The sequence below is a fragment of the Piliocolobus tephrosceles genome, chromosome 16 (genome assembly GCF_002776525.5).
Source record: "Piliocolobus tephrosceles isolate RC106 chromosome 16, ASM277652v3, whole genome shotgun sequence".
NCBI classification, from domain to species: Eukaryota; Metazoa; Chordata; class Mammalia; order Primates; family Cercopithecidae; genus Piliocolobus; species Piliocolobus tephrosceles.
The window spans coordinates 38,018,536-38,043,534 of record NC_045449.1 but is presented as its reverse complement, the minus strand read 5'-3'; the positions used below and the strand labels follow the sequence as shown (position 1 = coordinate 38,043,534).

Below are 24,999 nucleotides of genomic sequence, written 5' to 3'. Positions count from 1 at the left end.
GATAGGGACCTGACATGGGGAGCCCACTAGCGAAGCTGTGGCTGAGCGTTTCTAGGCTAAGAGTGTAGTCCCATCTCTGCTCACTCAGTATGCAGCCACCTCTCTGGGCCTCAGTCTTCATCTGTGACCTCCTCATGACCTTAAAGCATTGGTCCTCTATTACTCACTTTGGCACCTAACACCCTCTACCTGCTGTTTTCATCATGAGGGTGCAGTGAGGACAGTACCTTGCTCCCTTTGGTCGAAATCTTCCCCTGGTTAGCACTGTCAGCCATGCAAAGTATGTATTGTGTCGTCATCCCCTGAAGAAAATAAGAAGGAAATCTGGGTCCAGATATTCCCAAATGGTATGAATGTCTAAAATGCTGGATTTGTGGCTATGTGCCAGTTGTTATTTGTGCATTTTGATAGTAGGTTTTGTTGAATTTAGATTACTCTTTTCATAAAATAAGCAGCATGGTAAAGTGGAGAAAGTGCTGGGATGGGGCTATTTCCAGCCTGTCTACTACTACGAAACACACCCTTAAATGGGGTCTCTTTAGAGGAGATGGGCTGAAAACCCAAGGGTATTGAAAAGAAGAAATAAGCATGTACCTTGAAAGCCTAACTGGGTCTTTTTGCAACTCTGAGTTTCTGGGATTTCATAGCCACCATCTGACCAACAGCACCACTGAGAGAGCTGGTTTTTATCCATTAAATAAAAGCATTACTTCTGTTACTCTCAGCTACACTTACTGCAATAAGCCTAAGTAACGTTAAAGACCAAGTCACCTTTATCTTACATAGATTTTAAACTTTTCGAAGCAGGCAGATGCTATAACTTCACCTTTACTTGAATCTTTTCTTGGTCTTAATGTAGCTGACACTCAACAAAACAATCACAAATTGACTCATTGCTGTTCAATTCTTGAGTATATGTATCATGCACTTGCTATGTAACAAGCATTTTACTAAGTATTAAAGAGTTTTTTTTAAAGAAAATGAATGAAGCATGGTGCCTTCCATCAAGGAGATTCTATTCTGGTAGAGGGCCATTCCTGGGATTATATACACATACAGCAACAACTGAATCTGTTTGATAAGCATTCTGAGGAAAAACTGTAAAAAGTACTATGGAAGCTGAAGCTGGGGATAGTAATGGAAAGCTCCTGGAGTAACTGATGCCAGAGCTAAGCCTTGGAAGATGAGTAATATAAGAAGCTCACCATCTTGCAGGGACATATATGTGTGTGTGTGTGTGTGTGTGTGCGTGCATGTGTGTGTATGTGTATGTGTGTGTGTGTTTAATTTTTCTGAGTGCATCACTGTCAGTGTGAATAGCCTCACTCCATGTTTAGCCCAGATCACCTGCAGAGATACCTGTTATTACTTCTTTTCATTTACTTGCCATTTTTTTTCCTACTGTATAGTAGCAGCAACATCTAGATAGAGAGTTCCCTTGAATTCTGTTTTTTTTAGAAAAGCAGTTATACATCATGATCAAGGGTAATGGGGCTCTGTGTTCAAGTCCTTTATTTTGTTCCCATTCATCTGTGGGTCAATAGGTAAGCCACATCCCCTGAGCCTCAACTGCTTCAAAGTACTCATCCTGATACCTTGCTGGACAGGCAAGTTGCTGGAAACAAGTTTTTCTTCAGCAATCATTCAGGTAGCAAATGTTTTATTGAACATCTACACTGTGCCAGGCACTAGGTGAGGAATCAGGGTCCAATCAAACTCTCCAAACCACTGCTCAACACACTCTTCCTTTGACAAATGGGTTTTCAAAATAAGCATGCACATAATGTACCTCCTTTGGCACATTTCCTAAGAGATTTCACTCTGAAAAGCAAGGCCAACCTCAGCCCTTAAAGTGCAGGCCAAATAAAAACTTGCTTGACTATCAAGATGATATTATTATCTCCCCTCCAGTTCCCACCAGACTTCTAGGAAATAGCCAGACAGCTCCTCCAACCAATGCAGTAGCCAAAATAATCCATTCCAAAGCTTCAACTGAGCATCTTAACTAAATAATTGTGTACCTGATTAGTATTCAGCATCCGCAGAAGGAGGCTGAAACCCACCCCTTTCAACCTTTCCTCTCTCCGTCTCTCTCTCTCCTTCCCGCCCTGTCTCCTTTCAGATACACATTCGAATCTCACCCCTTTCAGGGGCACAAAGACCAACTCAAATCTGATCGCAGCATCATCGATAAACTTATTCCCTCCCTACCGGGCACCTCCTGAGATATTTTTCACCATTTCTTTCATTCTTTGAAAACGATTTCTTTGTCACCAAGCCTGTGTGGAACTTCCCCTGCCTCTCCTCTTGACCCTGCACTGTAATCTGGACACTCCTGGAGCCAAGCCGTGGGAGAGGCAGCCATGCTCAGTCTCCCTGGATAAAGCCAGGGTTCCCTTGGCAACGGGACCGTGTGGACATTCGCAAAGGGGTTTCCCTCCACCCCCCAGGTCCTCTTTCAACTCAAGAGCTCAGTCCCGTGTCTCTCATGGAGGCGTCTCTAACCAGGGTAGGAAAACAACAGTTCTGAATATCGGTAATTGGTGTTTGGAGACCATTGTTTTGCATTCAACAGGCAGGAAAATGTGAGTTGAGTGGGCGAGTGAATTCGGGCGTGAGCTGGTGAGCATCCCTGGTCAGGCAGAGGGAAAGCTGATTTCGTTTCTGTAAACAGGCAAGTGTTGATCCGAAGTAGTTTGGGTCTGTAATGTGTGTCTTTGTCTTTTGGGAGGTGGGAGAATGGGAGATGAAAGGAGAGAGGCTTCTAGAGGCAAGTTTTTACTTTATTGTCTTATTTTCTCTTTTATCCTTATCAAAGGCAAGGAAACCAGGGATTACTTGTCTCCATGTTAATGCCAACTCTTGCTCATGATTTCTGACTGTGCATGTGCTCTCACTCTCTCCTGTATGGATTCTCTCCTTTCTCTCTCTCACACACTTTTTATGGACTTTATTGTCATGACGATGGAGAAGTAAAAATTTTTTTAAAGTTGGAAGTGGACTTTTTTTTTTTTTTGTAAGAGGTCATCTCTGAAGAGCTGAGTTAGCGCTAGGCAGGACAGGGACTGATTGACATGTACTAACCCTGTGGGCTGTGTCGGTGGTATTGGAATCCCTGTTACTGACCCAGGTTGGTCCAGAAGACCTCAAATCTGCCTTTGGTTGATGGAAGAAATGCCTGTTATTGACTTGGTTAATACTAATCACAGGTTTCTACAATAATTCAGAAGGTTATTATTGAAGTCCTGGCTGAGGTCCTGGTAGGGGATACTAACAGGAGGAACTGATTCAGTGCCTTCACTTCCCCTTAGGAGTTCAGAGTAGATGAGGACCTTACCAAAAAGCTTCTCAAGAATGAACCTGCAGCTTAAGACCTATGAAAAAAGCAGAGATAAGTACAAGTAAGGCATGAAAGTAGGAGGCCAGAGAACTGCTCAGTTTTCCTTTCCTTGTCTCTCTTTTCCTTCCTTTCTTTCTTTCTTTTTCCTTCCTTCCTTATAAAATCACATCCAGAGTGAGGCCTAAGCATAACTACCTATGGAACCTCTGAGATTGGTACCTTGAAGTACTCGCTGAGTTTAAACTGGTTACTGCATTAACCTATTAACCAATATGCCACTACACACACACACACACACACACACACACACAAACTGCAATAACAAAAAAACACTTATTCCTTTTACTGTGTATTCATAGTAAACCCTTTGGGGATAGGAACTATACAGTTTCCAATATTTTACCCCTGATTCTAACCAGTTAGGGGGTCAGGTACATTTAGGGGGCTCCATTCATGGTTGTAGAATTGAATTGAATGAACAGTGTGGAGTATTATTACCATTTGTTCCATGAAGTGTAGAGCTAGGACTAGTCTTGTGGTCAGAAGACTTAGGCTCTAGGCTCAGAGCTGGCACTAATTAGTGGCAGAACTTGGGCCATACTATTTCAGTTCTCTAACCCTCAGTTTCTTCATCCATCAAGTGAAAGGGTTTAAATGAAAACAGTGTTTTCCCAACAAAAGTAGTTATCTAAAGCCTTCATGCCACCCTCAAGCCTGGAGGATAGGAGGGTTTGGGAGAGGGAGGCCAGTCTGGTCAAGAGCAGCTGCTGTAAAGAGTAACATAGCAGATAGAGGAAGAGGTAGAGCAAGAAGTGGCTCAGAGACTGGAAGCTGGAAAATGCTGGACCTTAGAGGACTCCTCAGGTCCCTTGTAACTCTGACATTCAGAGTCATGAGACTAATCTCTCCCAGTTTGGTGCCACTTCTCCTGTATTAGGTACGTTGGAAGAATGACACAAAGCAGTACCGTTATTTGTTCCAATACGGGCCAGCAAGCTATCCTTTCTTCCATGAGACAAGGCTTCTCACTGCTGAGAGGTCTGAATCTCTGCCCTTGGAATGTGCCAAGCAGCTGGTCCTAAGCCAGACACGCTCTGTCACTTCATTCCAATATAGTCTTTCATTTATTCAACAATCAACAGGTAATTACTGAAAGCCAAGTTTCCTTTTTTCTGGATAGTGTGGTCAGGAAGGTTCTCTTTGAGGAGGCAACAGCTAAGCTGAGGCACCAGTTAAGTGAAGGAATGAGCCCTGCTTACACTGGGAGAATAGCATGGGCTCCAGGATGAGGACCCCTGTAAGTATGAGTCTCTTGATTTGGGAGTCAGCTTGGCATGTCTTAAGGCAAAGCAAGGTGCCTGGGGCAGAAACAGAGTGAAGCAGAGAGGAGAGGTCAGAAGGTTGGAGTGAGATAGCACAGATCACAGGGGCCTTGTAGGTCATGATAGGGACCAATGGGAAGCCATTGGACAAATTTTTACATAGAAATAATTCTATCTGATCACTCCAGCAACTGTGCAGAGAACAGTGTTTTAGAGACCCTACCTGTAAAGTGGTTAGTTACAGTGAAGGGCTTGGAAACTAAGCAGCCTATGTGGGAAGTCACATGGTGTCTGGGAAACTTGAATGTGATTGAATCCTGATCTTGGATTTGAATCCTGGATTTGAATCCTGATCTTGAGGCTGACCTATTATGTAATTTGGGCAAGTTATTTAACTTATCTGATCTCCATTTCCTCCTCTCTCTCTCTCTTTTTTTCTTTTTCCTTGAGATAGAGTCTCACTCTGTCACCCAGGCTGGAGTGCAATGGTGCAATCTTGGCTCACTGCAACCTCCACCTCAAGAGTTCAAGCAATTCTCATGTCTCAACCTCCCGAGTAGTTGGGACTACAGGCATGCACCAACACGTCAGGCTAATTTTTGTTGTGGTTGTATTCTTAGTAGAGACAAGGTTTCACCATGTTGGCCTGGTTGGTCTCGAACTCCTGGCCTCAAGAGGTCCACCCACCTTGGCCTCCCAAAATGCTGAGATTGCAGGTGTGAGCCACCATGCCTGGCTTGTTTCCTCACCTCTGAAAGAAGGATCACATTATCTACCTCAGTGAGCTGTGAAGATGAAAGCAGAGAGATTACATATGTCATCTCAAAGCAGCTGCTTAAAATGATAGCGTTATTGTCCAAACTAATCCCATGACCTTTGCACTATGGGCCACAGATGAGCAAGACCACTGGAAATGTAAGGTGCACGGTGGGTTTCATATATTATCCTCTTTATACCTTGCTCCCTTTGGGAATGTGGGAGGTGGAAAAGGAAGAAGTAAGGTGACTTGTGCCAAGTCTTGCAGCTGATTAAGTTCAGGACTGTGTCTAGGGACCAGGTTCTTTGTTCCTGCCTCATGTTCTTTCTTCTGCACTTAGAGTTAACAAACTACAGTCCCATAGGCCAATCCTAGCTTGCTCTCTGGTTTTATAAATAATGTTTTATTTGAACACAGCCATGCTCATTCATTTATATACTATCTGTGGCTGCTTTCACACCAGGACGGCAGGGTTGAGTAGTTACAACAAAGACCATATGACCCAAGAAAACCAAGATATTTACTTGCCAACACTTTACAGAAAAAGTTTGCCAGCCCCCCATCTACACCATTATTCTCCCTTAATTGGCATGGCTTTATTGTATTTAGCTTAGATATTACCAAATAGGAAGGGCTGGCCTCTCTAGGTCTCCCAAACAGAGGGATTCAGTGCACTGTCCTGGTGGAATATTGCAGTGAGAGATCTCAGGCCACTGGGAGCCAACAGAAACACACTGGTCACCTGGCGGGGGACAGAAAAGGGAGAGGATGGGGACTCTGAGCATAGGTACCTGGGTAGAGAAGAAGGGAATCCCAAATACTTGCCCTTAGCTATTTCAGACCCCAGAGACAGCTATCTAAAACAGGTGAGGAGGAATGTAGAGGGCTCAGGATATGGGCAATGCAAGCAGCTTCATCTGACTACCACATCTTGAATGTGCACTGCTGAGTGGGTCTCTCTGGGACACACCTATCAGGGATCAGCCAGACCTGAGGGCTGCTCATCACTTTATACCCCCGGATGACCATCATTGGCACACTGGGAAACAATGCTTGCTTATTCCCAGAGACCACAGTTCAAATGCATATGGGTCTTTCTGGCGACCCCTCCTTCCTCTCTCGAGACTTTAGGAGTATGTGTGGACTGTGGTTTCTTACCAGGGACTATTTCCCTGCCTGGTACTCAAGAAGCTCATAGCCTGGCTTCAGGTGTTTGGATTTCCAAGTTCCCACTGATGCACTTAAATAGGCTCTTGTACGCAGACTCCACTGCCTTTAAACCTACTGATGCATTCAGTCTTGACAAGTGATTACTTACCTACCTCAAGGTTTTAATCTAGTGCTTGAGGATACATTTGTAGGTGTAAATCTATAGGTCAGAAAGCAGTGGAGGCTTCACTTGATTGGATACGTGGAATCCGAACTTTAGCTTTACCGGTACGTATTCCTCTCCACTCCCGATTTCAGGCTTGTTGCCTTAAGCAGTGGAAACTGAGTTACACAGTTCTTCAACTCCAGGTAATATAAATATAGTGCCATGTATTTCTTGGCACTCATAACTTTCCAGCCAGCCTACATGGAGAACACCCCAGCTTTTAGGAATGCTAAATAATCCACCAGACCCATCTGCCATGGTGTTTCAGGCTCAGTAGGCTCCTCCCACTGATCTAATGAACAGATGTGCTAATTTTTCACTTGCTGGGAATGCTTCAGCCATTTGAACACCATGGACTCCTGGTTGGATCAATCACCCAGTGCCCTAACACTCTAGTTAATCCACAGACTGAGCAACTCCTCTCACATACACCCCAATGGTTATCTTGCCTAATTCCTAAAAGTTGTTCAGTAACTGAGTTCAAGTGGCATGATAGTCCATTTCCAACATGGGCTCATCCTCCCATCCCAAGACCTTTTTAAAAAGAAAAGGAGGAAGAAAAGCAATCTTAGCCTCCACAATAATTCCCTTCCATTTGCCTTCTTCCATCCTGGTGCTTAGATGAGGTTACAACCCTAGCAGAAATGAAATGAAATGAAACTATAAGAAAAGGTCAGCAAATCTAAAACACTGCTGCCTGTTATCAGTGCTAGTAGCCTTCATTAAGCCACTGGGAGCTTGAACAAAGCAAGTGGAGCTAGATCAGCTTCTACTTTCTCGGAATGTGCCATCAAAATAAGAAACTGCTGAAATGAATTGAGCAAGCAGGTTCAAGGGGGTAAAGACAGACAACGACACAGCATGTGGAGAGGGAGGGAATGCTACAGAGGAGCCCATGCCAAAAATAAATGATTTTTTACAAGTGTGGTTGACTTCACTGAGGCTTAAAATTGCTAAACACCGCATGTATTTCCCCCCCTAAAATAAAAGCTTTGCGGAATTTTGATCTGCCTCATATAAAAAGCTACAGAAAAGGAAGGTATCTGTGAAAGCTTTTAAAATTATTACCATATTTCAAGTAGGACGATTATCAGGAATACTTGATGCCATCAGAAGTAAACTAATACAGAATTGCTTTATTTACAGCAATTTAGGCATTTGTGTTGCCTAACAAGATTCCCTAGCATTCTTATTTATAGAAAATATTTACTACCATCTAGGAATGGTCTAGGAAAAAAAAAAAAAAAAAAGACAAAGAAGAAGAAAGAAGAAAGAAAAAAGAAAAAGAAGAAGAGGAAGAGGAGGAGGAGAAGGAGGAAGAAGAAATAGAAGAAGAGAAAGAAGTGGGCCAATTTTGTTGAATTCTGTCTAGTGTGAGAACTTTCCCTGTCTCCTGAATGAAAGTCATCATTCTGCATTTAATCAATATCGAGAAAATGATATTCCATGTTAAGTGTGACATTTTGTTTTGTGTTTAGTTGGGATTGGAACCAGTTGATTGACTGAACAGGCTCCAGTGCTGCCCTTATGAGTCAGCACATGAGTCTGTAATGACCTAATTTCATAATTTAGGATTGAACATCTATCACACAGCCCCTGCCCTGTCTCTAATTTGCCTTTTATTTCAGCATGTCACAGTTAGCCTGAGCAGATAGTACTTCTGTGAGTTCTGAACATTTCTTCAGCAACTCTGAAATAAATATGAGATTTATAGCATTACCTTTGTCCAACCAGCATATATTTCCCCAGATATAATTTTGTTCCCGTTTTATAAGATGTTGACAAGTAATAACTGCTAAGTGTTTTTTATGTGATGTGATTAAAGCTAGTAGTGCGTGAGAGTGTCCGTTGGAGACACACTCTAACCTCTACCCCCCCCCTTTCCAAGACACACGCATTAATAGCACTTTAGCACCAGTAGTTACTGTTTTTCTTGAACATCGTTAGTCTTGCAGTCTGATTAAATGCTTTCGCATTTGGGGTTTGGGTTGTGTTTTTGTTCGTTAGACAGAAAGCTGGAGGAGCAAAGAGAAATGGGGCACGGTCAACTTTCCTGCATGTTGTTAGAGCAGGGATAGTAATGGAAATAGCATCTTAAAATTATAGGATATAACCAAAGGGGCGGGGGTGGGGGATAGGAGTAATTAGAGGATTTGACCAGAGGTGGGGGCAGGGCAGGAGGGCAGGGCAGAGAGATGGGAAGGGTGGGCCATCTGGTGTTAATCTCCTGCTGTGTGTTTGCAGGGCAAAATAGTCAGGGTACTTTGTCAAGGTACAGTCTGCTTTTGCAGACACAGATGGTGCAAAAGGGAGATTAATACATGTGGTTCTAACCACCTTTCATATCTTTACAGCTAAACATTATTTATAGAAATCAATTAGTTCTCTGTCTCTGCAATTTTATTATGAGGCTCTGTCCAAGTTTCTGGCAAGCTCTTTAAGAGGATGATTGATGGTAAACTTTCAGAATGAATAAAAAATGAACCCTCCCCTAGGAATTGGTGTGGTGGAGAGAAAGGTAAATGATAAAAATTACAAACTCTGCAAGTTTCTAGGAAATTAATGTAGGATCAGTGTGGTCCTTGTTACACAGTTTTTCCTTATAGCTAGCTTTCTTTTCTCTTTCTCTTCCTTTCTTTCTTTTTTTCTTTTTCTTTATTTTCCACAACATTCAGCAGTCTGTTTGCTATGGAAACTTTAGGAGAGCTTGATGCCTACAACTGAACTTGTGGGAAAGTAAAGGTTTATTCATTTGCCAAGCTAGTAAATGCCACTTTGATTACTGATGCTCATAAGAGATAAAGAGTTCCAGGAAAAAAAAATGGAACAGAGCTCTCATGTTTTGTCTTATGGAAACTTTTATAAGAGATGGGAGCTGCCAATTGCTTCCCTTAAATTAGTCTAGGAGCCAAGTAATGATAAGTATGAAATCCCTTTGTAATGAATCCTGTGGAAGATGTCTATTGATTTATTCTGAAATTCCAGTCTTGGTAGAGACTGCTGCCAAAGCTCACACCCTCCAGGCTCAGAAATGAAACAGTAATGATACCTTAGAGGTGAAGAGGGAATGATCAAATAAATCAAAGTTCTAAACCCAGGAGAAGACAGGAGACAGTGGCACATAGTGTACAGGTTCTAATGCTATTGAACCTTGGAGTGTGAAGTTGTTCTGTTTTGTTAACTATTTTGAAAAAACGAGAGGGTTCTTTCAGCCTCTAATACTTGAGATGGTGGTGATGCCAAAGATCAAATAGAATTAGAGGAGATTTGTATGCCACTTTAAGAACTATAAAGGTTGCTGGAGAGTTTCCTAGTCTCATTCAACCTCAGTTTTCTCCTCTGTAAAATAAAGATTATGATGGTATCCACCTCAGTGGTTTGCTGTAAGTATTAAATGCATTAAATTGCTTAGCATAGTATAAACACAACAAATTCCATCGTGGTAGTATCAATAGGGTTAACAGGATTCAGAATAACTTTTCTCATTTTCTTGAGGTTTGGCATTTACTACAGAACTTGGTCCTATTTACTAATTGAGAAATGTATCTGAAGGGGTCCTAGTAACTGCCTTCAGGGAAGATAATCATTATTTCCATTTTGTATCCCACTCTGTATTACTTTGATATGAAACTTATACACAGTAAGTGCTCAATAAATACTTCCTGATTTAAAAATTCTAGATTTAAATGAAATTTGCTTGAGCTGCTAATACAAACTTATACAGGCTCTATATAATGCAATGTGTTCATCTATGAAATAACTAATTTCTAAATTTCCGTAATTCCCCACATTACACAGAACATCCTTTGACATCTAGTTTGATGAAATCAGCTAACATAATGTATGACACATAGGTGCTTAATAAACATTTATTGAATGATGAATTATTGCATCAACCCTGTAGAGGAGAATAAAAGAAAACTAGGCAAGGAAAAGATTTTAAATTTTAAAAAAAATTAACTTTTCTCTTAGATTTCATTAAAAAAAATTTCATGAATTGAATTAGAAATATAATTGCTTACAAGCCATAGAAAATGTGTCTTCCTAACTTAAAAGAAAATACTTTGTAGAAGATATGGGACAGTTCTCAGAGTCTGTAGGAATGTTGGACAACCACGCTTGCCAAAATGCAGGATGCAGGCAAGCAACACAGATGTGAGAGCAGAAGCTTTACCAGCTTCACTGGTAAGTTTCTATTGTTATTTTCATCCTAGTTCCACTTCAGAGTCAAAGTTCCAGGAAAGTCTAATTGGCCTAGCTTGGGTCACATGTCCACCCCATCCCCAAGTGTAGTCAGGGCAGGGTGTCTTATTTAGAGTCTCACCAGGAGTACATAAAACTAAGGAGAGGTAGTTCTCCCCTACCTAGAAGAAGTCAGAGTTCTGTAACCAAATTTAAAATGTCCACATTATAAACTTAATAATAGCTATACATAATAAGTATGCATCTATGTTTATTTGCTTAGGGCCGCCTCACAAACTACCACAGATTGAGTGGCTTCAGCAACTGAAACTTATTGTCTCTCAGTTCTGGAGGCTGGAAGCCCAAGATCAAGGTGTCAACAAGGTTGGTTTCTTCTGAGGACTATGAGGAAAGGGTCTCTTTTAAGCTTTTCTTTTGGCTTATAGATGGCCATCTTGTCGTTGGGCCTTCGTGTGGTCCTTCTTCTGTACACATCTGTCCACATTTCTTCTTGTTATAGGGACACAGTCATATTGGAGTAGGGTCCACTTCAATGACTTTGTTTTTTAACTTAAGTACTTCTTTAAACACCCTAACTTCAAATAGAATTAAATTCTGAAGTACTGGGGTGTGGAAATTCAACATATGGATTTGGGTGAGGAAACAAAATTTAGGCTGTAACCACATGTTGTAAACACAAATGAGTGGAAATATCAGTTAGCAAACACCTATTTTATCTATAACACTTTTAGTAAAAATGGAGTAATTGGCCAGGTGCAGTGACTCACGCCTGTAATCCCAGCACTTTGGGAGACTGAGACAGGTGGATCACCTAAAGTCAGGAGTTTGAGACCAGCCTGGCCAACATGGGGAAACCCCGTCCCTACTAAAGTACAAAAATTAGCCGGGCATACTGGCAGGCACCTGTAATCCCAGCTACTTAGAAAGCTGAGGCAGGAGAATAGCTTGAACCCGGGAGGCAGAGTTTGCAGTGAGCCAAGATTGCACACTGCACTCTAGACTGGGTGACAAGAGTGAGACTCTGTCTCAAAAAAAAAAAAAAAAAAAAGAGTAATCACTTAGTAAAGTCTACAGAGTTATTTAACTTCCATACTTGCTGGTTGAGCTCATCAGAATAAACAGGTTTTTCTCCCCCAACCCGTTCTTTCTCTTTGAAACCCATACTTGAACCTTAATAAATGAAAGTTGGTAAACCCTTTCTAACCGAGATTCCAATTTTGCCTATAACATTGTTCAGAGAGATTTTTCTAAGAGCAGAGCCAAGCAGAAATGACTCGTTATTACCTCCACTACGCATACAGATTTTCATCTGGACACTAGCCACTGTTTAAACTTGACACTGTCCAGCCTCGAGCAATACATGAAGCAAATAATAGTCATGTAGTGGTACAGAAAGCCCTGGGCTGGCTCCTGGGCTATCCAGCTTGCTTCCTAAAACTTCCAGCAACCCTGGTTTATAATTCTGTGATTCACATTTTCTCAACACACATACCTGTGGGCTTCTTCCATGACCCATGCCGACTTCCATACCTCCATACCTGTGTTTCCTTGGAAAGATGTGCCTTTGGCAACAGGTTTCTACTGACCAAGGAACTGAGAGGTAGCTTGCTCCTGAAAGTTTAAAGGTAGTTTGTGCTGTTGACATCTTTGCAGGGGGAAAAGTAGCGTAGCAGTGCCATGAGGCCTGCCCATCAATGGGAACTTGTCCATTTAGGTCTACCTAATAGTGTTTGCCTTCCTTTTCCTTCCTTTCCAATGCCTATAAATATTAATCCATCAGACTTAGAAGACAATCTGAACAAGCACACAAGCTACATGAGTGAAGATGCCAACTCCCATCTATGAGGGAGAAAGTATCTCGACATGCAGAACAGTTTTGGTTTATTACTCTTCCCTCAGAGTGTAGGCATAATGTGATGTGTGTTGTATGGTGTGTGTGTTTTGCTGTTTGTACACATAATCATGGAATTTGGGTAAATCTGCATCAGCAATAGCAGGTGTGACTTAGGTGTAAAAAGTAATTCCCCACGTGAGTCAAACAGTAAAAATGTGGACCCCCAAGGCCTCTCATGATCGCTCTTCTATCCATATCTCCAGCCTTGTCTTTCATTCCCATCTACTCTGGCCACATACTCCACTCACTTTGCTTTTCCACCCTTCTGTGCCTTTGGATCTGCTGCTCCCTTGGCCCAGAAAGACCTCCATTGCATCCCACCCTCCTCTACACCTAGATGACTTCTAATCATGTGTTGCATTTCAGCCTAGATGCCAGATCCTCTTCTACTCCTTCTCTGCCCATCTGCCTACTCCTTGGTCTCAGTCAGATGCCCTTCCTCAACATGCCATAGTACACTGCCCATCTCTCCTGGATCTGGTTCTCACATTGTACCCTAATTCATTGTGAGTTTGTTTGTTTCTACCCAGACTCTGCGATGCTTGAGGGTGGGGACTGTCTATCTCACCTCTTACTCTCCAGTAGCTGGCACAGTTACTTAGCACAATAGCTGGCACATGATTAATGTTTAATGGCTAGATCAATGACTGAATGAAGAAATGGATTAATTAAATGAAAAAAGAACAATTTAGAGACACAGCTTTCTTAATATCAACAATCAACAATCTGGAAGTTCTGAAAGCCTCTTTATTTGAAAATAGCAAAGTCTTTTTAACACAGTCAAATGCCCTCCAGATTCCAAGTTGAAAATTGTCTGTGACCTGTAGATTATTCTTGGGGCCTCATATCATAAAGTTTAGCCAGTTTCTGAGGATAATGCATCAATTTGTTTCTCAATAGAAAGCTGTTCTGTCAGTTAAAAATACTTGGTGGTGATAACTATTGCGCAAGCCACGCTGGAAAATAAAATCCAGTACAGATTGCCAAAATTATAACCTACTAAGAAGAAATGGTAATATACATAAAATGCTCATTATTATGGTGCAGTGAAAAGTACACTGGATTTAGAGCCAAAAGGCATCAAACCTGGTCCCCATCATTCTCTTGTTAGATGGCAATGGACAACTTAGTTAATGTTTCAGAGCCCACCTAATTTGCTTTTCGTCCAGTAAAATAGGGTTCATTCAAGTTGTCTTATGAACTTTAAGCTCTGTGTCGGTATCATGGAATGAAAATTGATATTGCTATGTGCCTTTCATTCTGTTAAATGTTTTAAAGTTGAGTAAACCCAAATGCAGATTCCTTTAAGGTCACATAGGATCTGTTTCTTTCCATACCATCCTCTATCTAGCTCATGGCTTAGCAATTACAACAGAAAATATTTCAGAATCACCCATTGAGTCAGCGTTCCATGCCATTATACTTACTATTACATAGACTGCTATTCTATATTACACAAGACCACTATTAACTAGGCCACTCACTATTCTAAGCAGAATTTTACTTAAATGAGATAGGGTATGCTTTATGTCTCATTTCCTTGTCAAGTGAAGTAGATTTGCCAAAAGGATTCAAATAAGTGTTGTCTATGTAACATGTTCTACGTACGCAATTTTTTCAGAGTCCTAGTGGAATTTATAAAATGTCCACACCAACAGTCAACACCACACACCCTCTTGTTGCCTCTGAATCAGCTGCATGGGATGCTTGGCGTCATATAGACCAAACATTCAGATGTTGGACTTTTTTTTTTTTTTTTTTTTTTTTTTTTTTTAGTTTTCATATGGGTGTTTGGCACTCAGAGAAACAATCAACTTCAGCCTGGAATACAGGATCCAAGGATTGTTTAAACATGGGATTAGTCTGGGTTTTCTGGAGGAAAATGTTCTTTTCAACATCACTTTCCAGAACAGAGATCTGATCCTGTTTATGAACCACAGTGCCAGTGTTGTTACTAACAACAAGAATTGTTCCTCTTCTGTTGAAATCACACTCATCCATCCTTTTCACTTCTAATGCCCCAATTCAGGCCCTAGTCCATGATTCCTAATTCTACTTGGGAATTTACCTAACCTTCCCTGCCTCTGTTTTCCACATGTCAGTCTGCCCACCATACTCTCATCATCATTTCAATGCAATCTCCCTGCTGAAAAACTTGCAGAGCTTCCCTCTCACCTACCGATCGTTCAAATGCACTAGATCTTCCAAAATCTGATGCCTAGTGTGAAGAAAAAATGCACAAAAAAAGAAATCAGGTGGTCTTTGTTCTAGTTCCAGTTATGCCACAATGTAACCATGTGACCTTGGAAGAGCTACTTTCCCTGTCTAGGTTGTAGTTAGCTTTGAAGAGTTGCTTTTCCTCTCTAGATTTTAGTTTTCTTGAATGTGAAATGAATGAAGTGATTGGACAAGATCAGAGATGCCAGATAAATGACATTCAGGCACCACTACTTTCCTATAGTATCCTTGGAATTCATTGTTAATTGATCTTTGGCTTTTTCCCACTGAGCCCTAATGAGCTTCAAAATTATTCATTCAGTCACTTCCAACAGACCAGTTAACTTTTGAGATCAAAACCCTTTACCTCCCTAGATGGGGTGATCTCTGAAGTTGCTTCCTGCTCTAATATTCAGCAATCCTACAGTCTCTTTCCATCTTAACCACCTACTATTTCTAACGTGAATCCCATACTGCAGCCAACGGCATTTTGAACAGTTCCTCTAAATGCATTTTGAACATTTTAGGCCGCAGGAATGGCCTAAAATGTTTTCAGTCACAGTTTTCAGTCAAAATCTGACCCACCCTACAAAGCTCAGGTGAGTTCCCCTCTCCCTTGAAGCCTTTGCCAGTAAACTTAGCTGGACATGACCATGCCCTTCACTCCTGAATCCCCATAGTATTTTTTCGTTTAGTTATAACATATATTGATGACAAACTCTATACCCCCTCTCTAGCTTTTTGACTGCTGTATTGAATATTTGTGTAGCTTTCTTTGCCTTCCATTAGATTATAAACTCCTGAAATTTAAAATCAGGCAACCTATGTTCAAAGTCCAGCTCTTCCTATTAGTTGTCATAAGATAAATCATTGAATCTCTTTAATTATTGGATCAGCCATCACTCTGTACCCAGCCCCTAGTGCTGTGCCTGGCATAGCTTAGAAAATCAATAATGGCTTGTTTAACAGAAGGAAGAAATGGACATAAAGAGAGAAATTTACTAAGATCTACCTCATAAGCTTAGTGTGGAAGTTAAATGAATATACATATACACATAAATATTATATGTTAAACATACTATATAAACATATATCATGTATACATATATGTTACATATATACATTCATGTGTGTGTGTGTGTGTGTGTATAATGGAAAACCTTGGCTCAAATGTTGAAAATGTCTAAGTTACTATCAGTAAAAATGATACAATAATAAGGGATAAAATACTTACTAAATTCCAATTGTGTGCCAAGGACTTCATATAATTATGAAAGCTGGCATGGTGTGGTAAAGCAGTGCAAACTTTGGAGCCCAATTAAATCTGGGTTTGTAGCCCCACTTTTCTGCCTTAGATGACTTTGGATGAGTTACCTAACTCCTGAATACTTTCATTGTATGTATTCAAATGTACTATACTATAGTGTAGTAACAACAACTCCAAAATCTCAGTGGTTTAGCATGGCAAAAGTTTCTCACTCATACTACATATCCATTGCAGGCAAGCAGGAAGTTCTGCGCCATGTAGTCACTCAGGGACCTAAGCTGATGGATCTAGGCTTCACCACCTTACAACTATGTCATCTGGAACATGTGAAAACTTCCAGTGCTACAGCAGGGGAAGAGGGAGAGAAACAGTGTAAAAGCTCTCACTTAAGCAATTAATGGCCAACACAGAAGTGACTTATGTCACTTCTAGTCATAGACCCAACCTCAGTGAGCCTGGAAAATGCAGGCTTCCACATACTCAGAAAGAGAGGTGAACCAGATGTCAGTGACCACTAGAAATGTCTGATGAATAGGCAGGTGTGGTGGCTCTCGCCTGTAATGCCAGCACTTTGGGAGGCAAAGGCAGGCGGATCACTTGAGGTCAGGAATTTGAGACTAGCCTGACCAACATGGCGAAACCCTGTCTCTACTAAAAATACAAAAATTAGCCATGCATGGTGGTGCATGCCTGTAATCCCAGCTACTCAGGAGGCCGAGGCACAGCAATTGCTTGAACCCACGAAGCAGAGGTTGCAGTGAGCCGAGATCATCCTGCCAGCCTGGATGACAGAGTGAGACTGTCACAAAAAAAAAAAGAAAAGAAAAGAAAAGAAAAGGCTGATGAGGATAATAATGACTACTGTGACTACTGAGTAGGACTCTTAGGAGAATGAAATGTAATAACCTCATCAGGCAGATAGGACAGGCCTTCAGCAACTGTTGGTGTTTTTCCTCTTTTTTTCCTAATGAAGTGGGACAAGTTGTATATGTATTTGCTATTCCTTTTTCATTTCAAACTTAAGTCTTTGCACATATTACTCAATAAATATTCACTAAATAATTTAAATAGGAAATTTGCAATTGTTTTTCATAGGCTATTTTAAATTCACAGGAAATGTATTTTTGTGGTTATAATCAGTTGCAAGACTAATTTACCATTTTGGATAATTGTCATATCTAGAATATCGATAGACATCATAAGCTCTTAGCTTTGTTTTTTCTTGTTTTGTTTTGGTTTAGTTTGTTTGTTTTCACAAACACTTTTAGAATTCATGCAACTTGTTGATAAGCCTATATTTCATTACTATTACAAGGCATCTTGTTAGCATGATGATGCTGGTTTCATACAGGTGCTAATGAATTCCATCATCACCCTAATTGGAGCAGTTACTTTAGAGGGATAGAGGCTGTTTGGAAAGGGAGGTGGAGGAGTGAATGGATAAGTGGAGCGAGTAGGCTTAGACCATTGCTTCTAGAATTTTTGACTAGAGATCACTGCCTTTGTTGAAATAAAAAAAATAAAAAATAAATAAATAAAGAGATGTGGTTTCAAAGGAGTCTTGTTTTGTTTTCGTTTTAACATGGAGGGAACTGAGCCTGTTTGAATACTGTGAGGAATGATCTGGAAGGCAGGGGGAGTTTGGAGATGTAAGAGAAAGTGGGGAAAACAGTGGTCTTTAGAGAGCATCAAAGAGGCACATCCAGAAATCATCTGAAGGCCTGGCCCTGAACCAGAGGAGGAGCATGTTCTCCCTTGAAGCTAAAGGAAAGGCACAGAGGAAGTGTGCAGAGGCAGAGAAGTGTGTGACCCTGGCAGGAAAAATTTAATTTCCATTTGAGAGCTTCTAACTCCATTTAAAATTATTATTGTTTATTATTATTATTATTATTTTTCAGAGACATCTCACTCAGTTGCCCAGTCTAGGGTGCAGTAGCACAGTCATAGCTCACTATAACCCTGAACTCCTGGGCTCAAGCAATCCTCCTGCCTCAGCCTCCCAAGTAGCTGTGACTACAGGCACGCCGCCACATCCATCTAATATTTTAATGTTTTTATTGAGACAGGGTCTCACTATGTTGTCCAGGCTGGTCTCCAACTTTTGGCCTTGGGTGATCCTCCCACTTCAGCCTCCCAAAATTCTGGGATTATAGGCATGAGCAACCATGCCCAGCCTTCTAATATTTTTATGAAGTAGTACATCTACCAAGTGAGGAGGAAAGGATGAAGGGTAGCAGGATGAGTGGCAGATTTAAGGAGAGCAGAAAAGTAAGATGAGCATTGATCAGAGTGGCAGAGCAGGCTTCCTAGAGATCCCAGGAGACAGTACCAAGCCATCCCGAGGGCTCAGTGTAGAGATGTTAGTAACACATCCATGGCAAGCTGCACTGCTACACCCTGTTCTGCCCTGTTGGCAGCCTCAGCGACAAACCCTAAAGGTGCTTGTGCTGGGGAGGCAGCAGGCAAGAGCAAGTGCCCAAAGGCTGCTCTTTATAATCTTAATCAAGTGGGTTCACTGACTTTGGTCAATCTGATCATCTATCCAGAAGCTTAGACTGTAAAGATTGGGTTAACAGAGAGAGGCCCTGATCAGGCCAATCTGGTAAATCCACATGGATCAGTGGCAGCTATGCTGAAGAAAAAAGACCTTGCAAGCCCCCATCCCAGGTCCTGAGAGTGTCCTCTTGTTCTAAGACTCAAGGATTCATTCACCTTCTTTGCTCCATCTTGAAAAACAAATATGGAAGAATCTTCCAAAAATGACCTTGGAGTCAAAGAAAAAGATTAGTGACGGCACCCATTCACTCAGTAAGTCAACATTTATTGAGCTCCTCCTATTGAGCTTCCTCCACGAGGAAGAAGGAAGGCTCCCTGCCCCTTCAGGGATACCTGCCCAGAGAGTAAGATAGACACCTAAGCAAATAATTACCAATGCGAATACAGGAGTAGGTATAAGAGCTATAAGAACTCAGAGCGGGAGCGACAGAGTCTGCAGGAGGCAGACAGGTTGCTGGAGCTAAGTGGATCATCAGGAAGTAGAGGGATGTGTTTAATGCCAGTCTTCATTAAATGTATTAAAATAACCTAGCAGGCCAGGTGCAGTGGCTCAGGCCTGTAACCCCAGCACTTTGGGAGGCCAAGGCGGGTGGATCATCCGAAGTCAGGGGTTCAAGACCAGCCTGGCCAACATGGTGAAACTCCCATCTCTACTAAAAATACAAAAATTAGCCAGTCATCGTGGCGCATGCCTGTAGTCTCAGCTGTTTGGGAGGCTGAGGCAGGAGAATCTCTTGAACCTGGGAGGCGGAGGTTGCAGTGAGCCAAATCACACCACTGCACTCCACCCTGGGCTACAGAGTAAGACTCTGTCCAAAAAATATATATATATATATATATGTGTGTGTGTGTGTGTGTGTGTGTGTGTGTGTATGTGTGTGTGTATATATATATATATATATGTTCCCCATATTTATATATATCTAGTTACTTGCCCTTACTACCACCACCATACACACATACATCCCTATTTTCTCAAGTTGATATAAGTCTCTGGAATAAGAACAACTTTTAAACTTATCTTTGGGGGCTGGAAGGAAATTGAGAGCAGGCGTGGTAAAGCTTTCTCGGGACCAGGTGTGGCAGGGGCTGATCCTCAAGAGAGATATTTGCAGGAGTTAGAAACTCAATGAGAGTCTCTGAAGGAAGCAGGAACCAGCACTGGCAGGGAAATGCATATGATGGGAAATGGCCTCAGGGCTTCACTAGGAACTCTCCATTTGACAGCAGAAGTACCAGGAAGCATTGTCTTATTTCCATCTCCCCTGGCCTTTTGTACTCACTCTCCCTTTTGAAGGAAGTGAGGGACTAGTGCTGGGGAGATTGGAGCCAGTGGTTTTGATTCATGGCAGGGAAGGAACAACGTACACACGGGAATTCTGTCTCTGGCATTAATTAGTCTGGTGGATGGGCCAGGAGCCTGTGTTTTTCCCTCTGACCTAAGCAGCACCTTCTGTACCCCAGGAGGCCTCTGCAAACCAACGGTCTACAGCAATGGTGATAACAGCAGTGTAATGAGCAGCCAAGGGCATTCCAGGAAGTTGTGTTGTTTATCCCCAAACTACCTCTCCATTTGTGTGAATGAGTGGCATGATTCATTTTCCATAAACAGCGTGGGTGAACAGAAGGGGAAAAAAATCCAAAGGCTGGAGACTGACATTTCACTTTGTAGAAACTGCCAAGGAAAAGTTTTCTTCATTTTGGTATCCCTCTGAGAAGAGGCCAATTCTCTGAAACAAGAGGCTGTCCACAGCTGGGTCACATACACTGAGTCTGGGTCTTCACACGGACCCATTAAGACTGGCCAGGCACAGATGAGAAGACAGAAACAGCAGGGAAACATGTGACTGAAATGCAAACTCTACCCAGACATACCCTGATGTCTTAAGGAGGAAACTCCTAGCTAGCAGGGCTAGCAAAAGAACCAAGGAGGGTCTCTGTCCTGGCTTTTCTATTTTATCACACTGACATTTAACCTCCTTGATCAAGATCTTCTAGAACTTAATCCCCAGCATCCTTTGGTATTTGCTGTTATCAGGAACAATAATAATAATAGCAAAAAACAAAAACAAGTCTGTGTTTAATTGCAGGCTTACCATGTTTTTGTTATATACATGAATGATTAATGTAGTTTATTTTATACTCTCTGCTTTTCTGAAAGATAAGTATTATTATCCTTATTTTATGAATGAGAAAAATTTATCTCAACATGATTAAGTAGCTCTTAGCCTCTGATGAGACATAGCAGAACTTGATTTCAAATCCATGCCTGTCTAATTCAAAAGAATATGTCTTTTGGAAGGAATAAGAATATGTCTTTTGGAAGGGCTGTGATGCACTATTCCTTTTATGTACCTCGTAACTTTAGGGAAAATGGTATGTCTACTCCCCTTTTCCCCAACAATTCCTGTAGCTTTCTTCTTCTGCATCCTTGATTGCAAGCAGCATCTTCTTCTCACTCTTTCACTTATCTGATTTTTAAATATCATATCAAGTGAAACGTCAAGACATCAGGCTGGGAGGAACTGTATCCAGCAGATTCAGGACTAGGAAGCAGCAAGCTGGTGACAAGCTCAGTGTGATACAAAAGACAGGGCCATGAAAGCTGCCATGCTCAGTGCTAGGTGGTGGCAGTGAGAGCTCTTATTGGTCCCAAGAGCAGGACATAGTGGGTGCCAACTCAGAGTCTAGAGGCTGAGCCCAGGATTAGGAGCCAGGGGAGCTGCCAAGTAATTGGAGACAGGAGCATGGAGTGTATTTGCTGAAACAAGCTGTTAGGCCTGGGGAGCCCATGTGGGGCATCCAGAGAGTACTGGAATGGGAGCACTTTCTCAGTTGGCCCCTGTCCCATGCTGTCTTAAAGACACTACCTGACAACTGATACTACCGGTCAGCCAAGGCCCATTTCAGGAAGTCCTCTGGAACCAGCCAGCAGACAGGGACACACAGATCCCTCCCTGGAGCACTTGTATCATCTGTTGTCAGCACTGCACACTTAGCTCTTGGCAAACGTCATGCTGTGTGGTTAGTTTTCAGTCCCCACCACTGTGATACAAGGTCCTAGAGGGCAGGCTGAGAGCAAGAATGCCAGTTACACTTGTGGGTTGGCTTTCTCCATCCACTCCCTGGGCCTGTTTCTGACCCTAAGTAAAATTTGTGGAAGTGGATTTTATCAACTAGCTCCAATAATTATAGTTTTAGAATGATGTCCTCAAATGTCAGCTTGCCGGTGGATCTGTCTGCGTGCCTATCCTCTGCTAGCTCCTGGCTCCCCTCTCTGGTCACTCCTCATCACTCTTGGGCTCTGCCACTTTGCCACCTGGCGGTTGTCCACACATTCCTGCCTTCACCCGTTGCCTTCTGTTCCCCCTGCAAAGAATGTATTTCCCCAGACATGAGTATGGCTTCTTTTACCACCATGTTCAAGTATGTGCTTAAGTATCACCTTGTCAATGAGGCTTTCCTTAACCTTCGTACCACCCTGGTTTATACTACACAGATGCCTGTGCTTCCTATGCCTTCATATTTCCCCATAGAACTCAGCGTGTACCACCTTGCCATATACTTTACTCTCTCTCCCATACGAATGGAAATTATAGGAGAACAAAGATTTTTGTCTTTTTTTTTTTTTTATGCTCCCACCCCAGCCTTCCAAGTAGCTGAGACTAAAAGTGCACACCATCATACCCAGCTATTTTTTATTTTCTCTTTTTGTAGCGACAGGGTCTCCCTATGCTGCCCAGGCTGGTCTTGAACTTCTGGCCTCAAGCGTTCCTCCCACCTTAGCCTACCAAAATGCTGGGATTCCAGGTGTAAGTCACCACACCCAGCCAGATTTTTGTCCTTTTAGCTTACTACTGTACTGTCTCTCCAATTCCTAGAAAAGTGCCTGGCATAGAGAAGATACTCTATAAATATTTGGTGAATGAATGAGTAAGTATCATCTGGGAAATGTCGAAATTCAGATTTCTGAGACCCCCTGATCCCAAATATTAATGACTTGGCTGACATTCTTCACAATCTGCCCTGAGTACTCCTTCTTCATCAGGGTAGACTCTTCATCAGGGTAGACTCCTGCCTCCTTTCTCTGATATAGCTGAGTCCTGGGGCCAGGCAGGTCCATGCCATCTGCCAGGTTCCCCTGTACTTGCTGTGCTATCAGGTGCCATTGTGCCTTCCAAGAATCCTGGGTCAGCTTGACATTGTGGGTGGTGCAGTTGGGAGGGGAGAGACTGCATTCATTCTCCGGAGGCTGCATTCATTTCCTGGACTGGCCACAGAGCCAGATGCCTGCAGGGTTCTCTCTTTGCCAGCAGCCCTTCAAAGGCTTGTGAGCCCACTTAGCCCTCCAGAGACACTCTTCACTGCAAAGCCTCAGGCAGTCTAGCCAGGGGACCCTGGAGCTGATGCCACCTGGAATCCCTAGCAAATGTGCAAAGCAGCCACATTCTGGGACAGCTGGATTGGAGGAGGGAGCAGAGGCTGAGGTTGGCTTCCAAATCCTCCAAGCGGTGATCTTTTTAGTGAATTGCTTGAGGGTTCTCTGGCTAGACCTGGTGCAATTACTTGTACTCCCCTTCCTTGGAGTCTCTCTGTGCCTTTGGGACAGCCTCTCCCCCTTCTCACCATCATCTTTGGTGATTCATGGTTGTTGTCTGCCTATGGATCAGCTGTTCATTCCTGCTAAGGGTCCTATAATTAGACAGAGCACAAGAGCTACGGCTCCCTGTTTGTGTTTTGCCCAGAGAAGTCTCCAGGGACACTCAGACCCTACCTACCCAACTCTCAAATCTATTCACTGACTCCCACGTCAGAGAATAAGGATGAACAAAGATTGATCTCCCTAGTGGAGCCCCTCCTCCCACCTTTATGCTTCCCTTCATCTTTCCCCTCCCACAGACTGAATGTCAGTGTTTGATAGCCAAGCTTAACCCTGGGGATTTGAGAGGGAGTGGCAGGGAATGGGTTTTACTCAGGTCAAAATGAGTCTATAAGATACATAAGCTTAAGTGGACCTTCTTTATTTATTTTTTTATTCAGTGGGAGGGAGTTAATTATCTCTCTCTGTGTCACAATTCCTTTTCCTGCTTCCTGATCACCCCCACCCACCTTTTGAAATGAAGAGTAATACAGGAAGAAAACCTATATCCATGTTTGTATTAAGCAAATATTTTCTAACTTTTACACCCAGACTACCATCCACCATTATTCTTTGATGTCTGCAGGATTTTACTTATACACAGTAAGATATCAAAATATGTGCTCCATTGATTGAGGACCTACTTCATATTGTCATTTTTTAGTCTGGAAAAGTTTACTCATGATATGACAGGGTAGGAATTTTGGGTGCCAGACAGTTAGCTGTTGTTGGTTTGTTTGTTTTTGTTTGGTTTGGTTTTTACAAGGAGAGAGGTAAAACGAACAAACCAAAAAATAACAACGAACAAAACACCTAGATACAACTGGTTGGTACTGAAGACACTACCACTCATGGACATCGGCACCTTGAAATGCCCTGTGTTATCACAAAGATGATGCCACTATACCTGGTGCTGTGAGGTGGTGAGTGGAATTGTTTGGGGGAATTTGCTACACACATTGCAAAGCCCTTGTGAGACATCTTCAGAAATGAGCAACTCAGCTCATGAAGTCAGAGCCAGTGAGGCCAGTTGGCAAGCAATGGTGAAGTCCAGATCCCCACCTGCCTTCACTGGATAAAATGCCTTGTCACCATCCATTTCCACCATTCCCCACTCCCTCCTTGGACTACTCAGATATGCTTACTCCTGTCGTCCCCGCTGTAGAACTTTCCAGCCCTATGCATTCAGTTATCAATCAATGGAGATTTCAGCTGCACTTGGGCTGGAGCAGGACAAACCAGCCTTTCTTTATGCCAACAGGGAATGCTTGAAATAACTAGACACACAACTCTGATTGATGCAGCCACAGTTTACACACCACACTTCAGACGGTCTGAAATGGCTGGAATTAATAGCCTATTATAAGATAGTAGGGGGGTAGGGGTTGGGAGTGGGGGTTCTGGGAAGGGGAAGCAGGAGAGAGAGAGA

At 42.3% G+C, this 24,999-nt stretch overlaps 1 protein-coding gene across 2 annotated transcripts in view; it reads left to right on the top strand.

The window, feature by feature from the left end:
- Positions 1 to 2,453: 2,453 nt before the first annotated feature.
- The window catches only part of ANKFN1 (ankyrin repeat and fibronectin type III domain containing 1), a 374,035-nt gene continuing 351,489 nt past the window's right edge, over positions 2,454 to 24,999 (top strand). Inside the window, exon 1 of one of the 2 annotated variants that reach the window (XM_026456748.1) lies at positions 2,454 to 2,509. Coding sequence is in view for 1 of the 2 variants with exons in the window: in XM_023204555.1 (XP_023060323.1) it covers positions 2,489 to 2,509 (21 nt within the window). In the remaining variant the exon portion in view is untranslated. The remainder of the gene's footprint in view (positions 2,510 to 24,999) is intronic. The other variant, XM_023204555.1, reaches the window with a different exon arrangement.